Source organism: Centruroides sculpturatus, unplaced genomic scaffold (assembly GCF_000671375.1).
Source record: "Centruroides sculpturatus isolate CEXI.00-Female unplaced genomic scaffold, Cexi_2.0 scaffold142, whole genome shotgun sequence".
Lineage (NCBI taxonomy): Eukaryota > Metazoa > Arthropoda > Arachnida > Scorpiones > Buthidae > Centruroides > Centruroides sculpturatus.
The window spans coordinates 410,468-420,574 of NW_019384352.1; the positions used below are offsets into that span (position 1 = coordinate 410,468).

Sequence of the window (10,107 nt, forward strand, 5' to 3'; positions counted from 1 at the left end):
TAATTATTTATGTAACGTGTTATCAATAGAGTAATGTTAGAGTCTACGTCACTGTTAGATAATTATTTTAATTGAAGATGTTAGTAATACGTCTTTTACTTTATCATTTGGCTATCAATTGCAAAGAAACAGAAAAAATCCATATTATGAATGTTCAATGTGTAGCCCTGGAATGGCAGACAGACATCTTTTAAACATACACTTCTCTAATGTTTGCCACAATGAATCTCGATATTTATAGAACTACAATTGATAAAAGAAAAGGCAAACCTGATGTAAGCATAATTTATTAACATGTATAACTCAAATATTCTTTTAAGTACTTTACAATCATAGGAAACAATATCTTATAAGTCAACGTTTTGTGAGATGATTTAGTTATCACGTTTATCTTAAAAACTAAAATCTCGTAATATACAACTGACGATAATTCGATTTGTTACGTAGCTCGTGCGGCGCGTACGTTAAGTACGGCTACGCCGTCAAACATCTCGGCTCGGCCCAGCGTGAGCGGATGGTTTTAATTTTTTGTCGTGAAAACAACTTGCAACAATCGAAGCTCGATTACAACAGACCCGACTGGCCGAAGGGTATTTTGTAAATGGTTACTTAGTAAGGCGAATTGGCAAAACGTACCTTTAAAATCGCTATTAATTTGCTTTTTTTAGAAACTATAAAAAAACTAACCCTCTTAACAAACTGACAACTACAGTAGCAACGATTGGCCTAGTTTAAAAATGTTTAAAGTTCGGACTTTTCCACCGTGAGGCGTCAAAACGTCTCGTTGTCGTCGCAGTCCGATGTCCAGTGCCCGAATACTTCGCAGATGTCGCAGTATGGCCTCTCCTCGTGTCTCTTACCATGATGCTTGGAATGGGCGTTGTCGTCTTCGGTGGAAGCCTGACGCGGACAGTCTTCCGTGTCGTGCAAGTCAAACATGTCACATATGTCGCAGAAAAGTCGAGGTTTGACGATCCCCTTGACTCCGTTCCTAAATTTAGAAAGGTTAGTCTTTGTACTGTACCAGAAATAATTTAATTGCATTTCCACAAAAACTTACAAGTTCAAATCGCTGCCATCATATATTTCTCCTGTTTCAAGTATTTGTATCCTGGCAGTCAACTCGTCATTTTTCTTCTGCATGTCTACTATGACAGAATTGAGAAATTCGATCTGGAAATTATTAAATTTAGAAAATAAAACAAATGCAAACATTAAAAAAAAAAGTGAAATGTATCCGAATAAAATTACTTGACTTTCGAACGTTTCTTTCTCTTCTTTAATTTTATCATATCCCAAATCTAGAAGATCAGACAAAATTTAATGCCAAAATAACATAATTAGCAAAAATTTACAAACATTATACCTGTCGTATTAGAATTTACTTGAGAATGAGCCAGAGCCACTTGTAACTCTACGATCTTGTTTTCTAATAATTTTTTCTCTTGTTCTGCAGCTTCCACTAAAGATTTATAATTGAGCAATTTACTGTCATCGTTTCTAAGAGCAATTAACTGTCCACAAAATATAAAGTTAATTAATTAAAATCGTACTATTTTTTCAAAAGCAAACAAATCGTAAGCATCAAAAATAAACTACCTTTTGATTCTGTTGATAAATGTCTTCCTCTTTCTGTTTTATGAGCGTCTGCATTTGATTTACGGTTTTCTGTAGCATTTCCTGTTCACTTTCAAAAGAATGGCGTAATTTTGTTTCCCTAGGTAAATTAATAAGAATTTCCATTGGCATTTTAAAAACATTTGTGTATGTAGCAGTGTTTTAGTATTAAAAAAAATCTATCTAAAATGAGAAATGTTCATACCATTTATCAAATCCAAATTTTTAATAAGTGTGCACAAGAAGCAAAAGGACTTAATGTGATTTAAATAAGTCCAAAATAAACAAAAATTCAATTGTTTTAATGTATTTTTAAATACATCAGAGCTAGAGTTACCTTTCTTTCTGTTCTTCTAACAGCCTTTGTAGCTCCGTAGTTTTGTTTTCTAACTAAAAACATTTATAAAACTGTTTAATTAGTTCATTTAAAGCCTACGACAGATGAGAATAGACAAACCTACCTCTTCCTTTTCTTGCTTAACAATTTTAAGCATGTTCACTTGACTTGCTAATTCTTTGCGTTCATTTTCGACCTTCATTAATTTGTTTCTAGTTTCCTCTAACAGGTTTCTTTCCAATTCCCTTTAGCAACCAAACTTGTCAATTTAAGTGTTTTAAATTCATTTTAACATAAATTTTTAATAAAACAAACAATTACATCTGCTTGTGGAGATCCTCCATAGCCTTCGCTTCTAGCTGATTCTCGGCCAACTTAGACATGAGTTCCTCTTTGTGACGTGTAAACTCCGACTGTAGCCTTCCCACTTCTTCTCTCAGTACGGATACTTGCGTTTCTTTTTCTATCATTGCAGCATGATGATCCATTTTCAGCTTTGATAGATTATCACACTCTGCTTTTAACTGGGTGTTAAGTTTTTCTTTGGATTTTAGTTCTTGCACTAGCTGTTATGTAAATGCATTATTATAGAAGAAGAATACTATAAGGCTAGACTACAAAAGAAATTTTACCTCTTCCTTCTCCATCATAAATTTATCTCGTTCCACTTGTAAATGAGAGATTCGAGTCTCGAGGCTTTCGCGATTCAGAGAGTCTTCGTTTGTTTTATGTTCCAGTTTCATCTTCAGGTCATTCAACTGAACGTTCAGATCAGTGACCGAGCTTTCCAACTGGTGTGCTTCTTTTTGCAGTCTTGAGATCTCTAAATCTTTCGAAGAATTCAATAATTCCTTGTCATTAATTGTATTTGTAAGAGTTTTAATCTTTTCTTGTGATATTTTATAGTCTTCTTCCTATGAAATTAAAATAATTGTCTCAAAATGTATATTTTTTTTTATCATCATCACGGTAAACAATTTTCTACCTTATCGTCCAATTTCTTTTCTAATCGAGCTTTCTCATCGGCATGAGTTTCGGTGAGTCGTCTTGTCTCTTCTAACTGTTTTCGTTGCAAATGTTGGATCTCGCTGGAGCATTTCTCGTTTTCTTGCGTCATTTTTTGAAGTTCCTTCTTAAGTTCTTCTAATTTACTGCAAAGTTCAAATTAAATGAAACTCATGCTTCAATCATATTCTTTACTGAATTAGACATCATTACAGAAGACCAAACAAACAGGAAAGCCAAACAAAGAAAGTATAATTTAAACATTTTTAGTGGTTAAATGGAAGATCAGTTCACATCATATGATTAGCAAGCAACATATCAAATATTGATGACACATTAAGTGACAATGTAACATGTTAATAATTTAAAATTTGAAAAAAGTAAGAAAGTAGAGTATCCTTAAGCTTTAATTATGCAAAATTTAAGCAAATAAACAATTATAGGCTGAATGGCTGGTAAGAAACCATGCCTAGGCGGGAAAGTGCTTGGGTTTAAAATACGATAGAACCCCAATTATCCACGGCAAACCAGCAAGTATAATAGACTACTTTTCTTATAATTCATGAGAGCTTTGCCATGAATGTACAGTACATGCAAGTCACTCATTCCTCTCCTACTGCACACCCTGTCTATTCAGCTATGGTTGGCCTATCAGTACATTTTAATAATTTTTGTCTTTTTGTAATGGGAAAAGAAAGCTTATCGTGCTATCCTTAAATGGGATGGTGGCGGCATTTTGAATTAATCTGGCGTAGCATCGGTCCACGTTAGCTCGGATAATTGGGGTTCTCTCATATCTCTCTTCCACAGAAGTACACCATACAGAAAATTCGGGAATAAATGTCTGTGGCCAAAAAAGATTACGATATACAAATTTTTTAAATAAGCTTTTCATTTGTTTTGATTATTAATCTGAACTGCACCATTCATAAACAAGTAATTGTAAATAAATAAAGAATAGTATTAAAAAAAATCACTTTTACTGAACATATTTTTTGAGATTAGAGCTGGGTCCGCTCCACCATATACATCATTGCAATGCATTCATACACACACAACCAAATGTACAATTTAATCATGCATGTTTATCAGGATTTTGGTGGATGGCCCCACTCCGAAATCCTGATAAACAAACTTTGAAGCCATGATACAAAGGAAGTAAAATAATGATTTCATACCATGCAATTATATATTAATATAGTGTCTTATCATTGTATTTAACTCTGCATGCATTTGAATTGATACTTATCTAACTTTCAAAATTTAAAATCCAACCAAATATTTTAAGATATTTAATTATACGATAAAATTAATATAAAGAATTACTAATCAGACAAACTTCAAAGAATGATTGATTAATTAATCATATTTTTGAATTTCGCATCATGAGCAGATTATATAACTTTTGATTGGACGTCAAAGTTTAGACTATGTCTCTATTAACTTTACTATTACTCAAATAACATAATTTTAACATGAGTAGATTTGAATCTGAAATAATATTTAATACATAATTTAATTGATTTATAACTTTACTCTGACATGAACAATTAATCACCAAATATTAATTAAGTTACAATTATTAATTTTGAAATTTCCAATATAATTAGACCAGTTTTATTTTTAAAATAAGATAAATAATATCAATGTTATCAAAATTTTAAAAAATACAATGATGATTGATATCATTAAAATAATATAAATTTTAATGACAACTTCAAAAAAATTCACTTGTAGACTTTTTGATAAATGGCACAGTTAAAAATAATAATATGCAAGAGCAAATATGGGGTAAGCTTTTTGATATATGATGTACTGTACATATGAATGACAAAACTTCTAGTTAAAAAAGCAATATGAAGCAAGCCCCTAACAAATACTCAAATGGACATGTCACTGGTGTAAGTACTGTACCTATATTGGTTTAAGTTTTAATCATAATTTTATAATAAAAATTTTGATCACCCAAGGCAAAAACATTCTTACTTATCCTAAATGTATTTTTTATGAATAAATTTTAAAAAAGTACGTAAACAATTTATTTGTTATTGATTTATCCGATACATTAAAAATACAGAACAAATTTATGTTTATTGATATAAACTTTAATTTGTAAAAGCAAATCTTTGCTTCTCTACTCAAATATAATATTTTGAACGTTGAATAAGAGCAGTTTTGACTTTAGTTGTCTAATATTCATTCTCTATATGGAGAACTTCAGATGCAAAAACTGACAACTATAATACACAAATTTAGAAATAATTTTGTCTTAAAACTTTGGCCAAAATATTTTCACTAGTTTTAAACTTATTTTTTTTTTACTTTAACTGCTTAAATATTTAGCAGTTAATTTGGAACAACTAGTATATACAGTGTTTCATAATTATAAACGCACCCAACTTTTTTCAATAACAAAAACATTAACAATAGTAATGTATTTATTATATTAGTATATTGTTTACAACGTCAATTTAAACATTTTCTGAAATTTTTAGAGCTATCTGACAATTACAAAAAACAAATTATCACAGATTTTCAATTTTTGATTGTTTCAAAAGTATAAACACAGGTGCATAAATTAGCATGATAAAATTAATAATTAATTTTTAAAATTAATTATTGGTTTAATTAGTTACCAGAAAGTAGTATCATTCATTATTATAAATGTGGTGCCAATTTTAAGCAGTTATTTGAGATTTAAAACAATGCCTCATGGAAAAACACTAACAGAGTTGGAAATATGTGAAATTTACCAACTAAAAGGAACAGGACAATCTCTAAGACAAATTTTGGCAGCTGTGAGAAATGTGTTAACTCAGGGTAAAAATTATGGCAGAAATAAGTGATGTGGAAGGCCTTACAACTAGAAAAAGTTTTTCGGCTACCAACAGTCAACAAATTGTCTGTCAGAGAAGCAGCATCAACATTGCCAGTTGCAGTTGCAGTTTCACCAGCAACTGAATGCAGATACATAATCATAAAAACGGTTGACAAATCGAAATGAACACAATTGATTAAAACAGCTAGATTAAGTAAGCCAAAGACAAGAAGGCATGGAAAGAGGAGTGAAAACAAAATAGTTTTTTCTGATGAAAAAAGTGGAATTTGGATGGACCTGACAGTTATAGTCACTACTGGCATGATTTGAGGAAGAATGAAGTCAGAATGAAAAGACAATAAGGTGATGATGGGGGGTAAAACAGACATAGTATTTATAGAAGATGGAATGAATTCAGAAAAGTATCAAAATTTAATAACTTTTGGATCACTTACTGGGCAAAAAAAACCTGGCAATTTGAACAGGATAATGTTGCCATTCATGCATCAAAGTCAATTAAAAATTGGTTTGCTAACAAAATATTAATGTAATTGAATGGCCATCATGGAGCCCTGATAGAGAACGTTTGGAGCATTATGAGTCATCTTGTTGGCCAAAACAGACAATACAACATTGTAAGTGAACTGAAATTAGCTATCGTGGATTGTTGGAAAAATATTAAATAACATCAACTTCAAAAACTAGTAAAATGTATATCTGACGAGTATTTGATTTAATTAAATCAAGTGGTGGACTTACGTAATATTGAGACAGTACGTTCCACAAAACCCACAATCAAAAGTTCATCAATTTATTAAATAGAAAATGTACTTACTCTTTTTTCTTATTCAGTTCATTCTTAAGAGATGTTAACTCTTCCGATCCGGCTGTTGATAACTTTTTCAACTCTGAAACTTGCTCTTCCAATTTGGATTTTGCTTCTTCTAAGCAAGTACATTTCTCTATGCTAGCTTTCAATTGATTTTCAGTATCTACAGAATATAATTTGTAATCAATAATTCTTTTCATATTTCTAATTTATAAATAATAAATTTTATACGTATATATACAATACCCTGCGTCTTTGCTTTATATGAAGAGAGTTCTTCATTTAGAGCAGACGAAGAAGACTGAAGTTTCTTTATTTGTTCTTCTTGATCTGGGACAAATTTTAAAGTATGTTAATTTAAAATAAAATTTATACAAGGCTTAATGTTAATAGCACTCACCACTGATTGTTTCTTGAAATTTTTGCTGTTTCTGTTTACTCTGTTGCAATTCCTCTTCCTAAACAGTTATTATCATATAAATCTATTCAAACAAATTAATAATACAGTTTTTATTTAAAAATGCACTCACCGCATTGCTCAACGTTCTTCGTAGACTCTGTACTTCTTTCTTGTGATTATCAATTACTGCTTCCGTTTCCTTCTCGTGATCCTTTCTAACCTGTTCAATGGTATCTTTCAGTTTTCCATTTTCTTGTTTAAACTTCTGCACTTGCGATTTGATGTCCTCCAATTGTCTGTAAATTGAAATATGTCATTTAAATATTTTTCCATCTTTTATCAAAATACAAAAACTTATTTAAAATAAAATTCATTTTGTTTTATTTCAATAAAATATTACCTTTCTTTTTCACGAATTTCTTCATTCATCTTTGTTAGTCTTTCAGAATTGCTTCCAGATGATTTCATGAACTCTGCCACTTCTTCTTCAAGTTGTACTTTCCTTTTTGTCAAGTCTTTTGTCTTTTCTTCACTTGCTCTCAACTGTCTTTCTAAATCTTTAATAATTAAACAAATATTTTTAGCATAAAATTTAAAAATTTTCTGTGAAAAGTATTATATTTAATAACCTGCAGATTTTAGACTAATGGAATTAAATTCCTTTTTCAGATCAGAAGATAATTTTTCAGAATTTTTCAACTTTGTGTTAAGTTCTGGAATAAATTAAATTTAATATACTTAGTAGACATTATAATATAATTTTATTTTTTTTGCAAATCTGAAAAATACTGTTTTACCTTCTATCATCTTATCATTTGCTTCATCTCTCTGCTTGATTTGCTGCAATATTTCCTCCTAAAGAAAGACAAATGCACTTGTTAATATTCTACATACATTTTGAGCAAGTTATAAACTTATCTATCTATTATTATGGCAAAAAATTAATTATTTACTGTATTCAAAAGTTGTATTTGAACTTCTTGCAAATCTTTTTTATGTTTATCATTCAACTGTTCTATCTCCCGAGCCTTTTCTTTCTTGATCTCTTCAACTAGATCATTTTGTTTTTGATATTCTTCAGTTGCCTTTTCTAATTGTCCTCTTAATGTTTCTAAATATCTAAATTTCTTTGTAAGTCATGAAGTAAAAAAACCAACTAAGTAAAATTACAGAAAAATTGCAGAATTACTTCTCTTTCTCTCTAAGTTCTTTATTAAGTCGAGTCAGCTGCTCGGAGCTGTTTCCAGAAGATTTCGTTAGTTCTTTCATTTGTTCTTCTAATTTTGCTTTTTGTTTAGATAAGTCTTCGTTCTTTTCCTCATTTGCTCGTAACTGTCTCTCAATATCTGCAATCAAATATTCAGAATTTTCATTTAAATACACACTCACTATATATTATTAAAAATAAGATCAATTTACCAGCAGAATGTAATTTTAAATTATGAAGTTCTTCGTTAAGTTCAGATGATGATTTTTCAGATTTTCTTAGCTTGATGTTTAAATCTGAGAAAAATAAAATTATTGTACATTAATCTAAAATAACACAATTAAGTAAAACAATGTTACAACTTACCATCTATAACATCCAAATGTTTTTGTTGCTTTTGTTTACTTTGTTCTAATTCTTCTTCCTATAAAAAGTTTTAAAATTCATCTAACTGAAGATACATTCCAAATAAACTAGAACACTCTCAGTTTTCAAATATAAACTATAAAAGCAATTTATACAACATACCATTTCAGATATCCGTTGCTGAAGACCGGAAACTTCTCTCTTTCTGCCTTCAAATGATGCTTCAAGCTGCAAAATATTTTCATCTTTGCGAACAAGATCTGCTTGTAGTTGAGAAATTCTTTCACTTTCTTGCATCTTAATAAATAATAGCTTTTAATTTTTGCATCTTTTTTTTTTTTCTAAATTTCAAAGAGTCACAAAATTACCTGACTAGATTCTAAATTTTTAACTCTTCTTTCTGCATTTTCAAGTTGCATTTTTAAAATTTCATTATCTTCTTTATACTTTTTTAGCATTTCGTCAATAGCTGCAGTCTTTAAATTTAAAATATCTAATTTAGTTTATCATGATTAATTATTTACAACAGCATTTAGCAATTATCACTTAATTAACGAGTAATTTACTTTGCTGCTAGACTCTTCAAGAATCCTTGAACTTCGTTTTTCCATTTCTAATAAGTTTTCTAACTCCTTTATCCTTTCGGCTTCTTTCAATGATTGAGCCTAAAAAAAGATTAATATACTTTAGCAACAGAAATATTAATAAAAATATATTTATCTTTAATTATAAATTCCTAATAGTCACCTCTAAATCAGCCTTCGATATGGATTCTTCTTCAATTCTAAACTGCAAATCCTCAACTTTTCTGTAAAGCATTTTCAAATAAAACATTCTAAAATATTTTAAATTTAAAACAATATGACTGTTTTCTCCATGCACAAATCTTTGATGTTTACACGTCTTCGTTTCTTACCTTCGTTCATCTTCTAACTGAGCTAATAGCTCTTTCCGTTCTTTTTCTGTAATTTCTAGGAGTTGTTTCATTTGCATTGCATTCCTTTCATAATCTTCGACAAATCTGTTGTGTTCTGATTTGAAAGACACTAACTTTTGTTCGGCCTTTATAAAAATATTAATAATTAATTCAAATAATTCTTTACATTCAAGTGTAATAACATATGTAAATACTAAGATATGTACTTCATCTGCTTGTGTTGCTGCCCTTGCCACTTCAGCTCTTTCTAAATCTCTTTCTTTCAGAAGCTGTTCTATATGTTCTTCCTTTTCTTTGAGAGCTTCCTTTGGAGTAAATAATGTTAAACTTTTACATTCTAGATATTTAAATTTCACTTACTAGTTCTAAATCCTAATCTATAATTTTGTGAGCAATTCAAAATACTTAATCTATTCAAAAGTATTTACCTGTAGAGCGGTGTTAGTTGCTGAAACATTTGTAGCTGCGCTTCTAACCGATTTCTAAATAAAAATAAATTGTAGTATCATAACAACTAGAAGGAATTTTATATATATATATAAGGAAAATGAATATATATATATATATATATAAGCTCGATTACAACAGACC

At 29.8% G+C, this 10,107-nt stretch overlaps 1 protein-coding gene across 1 annotated transcript in view; it reads right to left on the reverse strand.

Moving 5' to 3' along the window:
* Positions 1-270: 270 nt before the first annotated feature.
* The window catches only part of LOC111638571 (CAP-Gly domain-containing linker protein 2-like), a 31,875-nt gene continuing 22,038 nt past the window's right edge, over positions 271-10,107 (reverse strand). The window contains exons 5-32 of the mRNA XM_023384304.1: positions 9,945-9,998; positions 9,723-9,821; positions 9,496-9,641; positions 9,327-9,387; positions 9,146-9,244; positions 8,948-9,055; positions 8,742-8,876; positions 8,580-8,637; positions 8,426-8,509; positions 8,196-8,352; positions 7,960-8,125; positions 7,804-7,861; positions 7,636-7,719; positions 7,407-7,563; positions 7,137-7,302; positions 7,007-7,064; positions 6,853-6,936; positions 6,613-6,769; positions 2,940-3,105; positions 2,587-2,868; positions 2,276-2,520; positions 2,079-2,199; positions 1,955-2,007; positions 1,600-1,717; positions 1,367-1,514; positions 1,252-1,301; positions 1,061-1,173; positions 271-991 (exon numbers count right to left, since the gene is read on the reverse strand). Of these exons, the coding sequence (XP_023240072.1) occupies positions 772-991; positions 1,061-1,173; positions 1,252-1,301; positions 1,367-1,514; positions 1,600-1,717; positions 1,955-2,007; positions 2,079-2,199; positions 2,276-2,520; positions 2,587-2,868; positions 2,940-3,105; positions 6,613-6,769; positions 6,853-6,936; positions 7,007-7,064; positions 7,137-7,302; positions 7,407-7,563; positions 7,636-7,719; positions 7,804-7,861; positions 7,960-8,125; positions 8,196-8,352; positions 8,426-8,509; positions 8,580-8,637; positions 8,742-8,876; positions 8,948-9,055; positions 9,146-9,244; positions 9,327-9,387; positions 9,496-9,641; positions 9,723-9,821; positions 9,945-9,998 (3,447 nt within the window). The 3' untranslated portion in view covers positions 271-771. The remainder of the gene's footprint in view (positions 992-1,060; positions 1,174-1,251; positions 1,302-1,366; positions 1,515-1,599; positions 1,718-1,954; positions 2,008-2,078; positions 2,200-2,275; positions 2,521-2,586; positions 2,869-2,939; positions 3,106-6,612; positions 6,770-6,852; positions 6,937-7,006; positions 7,065-7,136; positions 7,303-7,406; positions 7,564-7,635; positions 7,720-7,803; positions 7,862-7,959; positions 8,126-8,195; positions 8,353-8,425; positions 8,510-8,579; positions 8,638-8,741; positions 8,877-8,947; positions 9,056-9,145; positions 9,245-9,326; positions 9,388-9,495; positions 9,642-9,722; positions 9,822-9,944; positions 9,999-10,107) is intronic.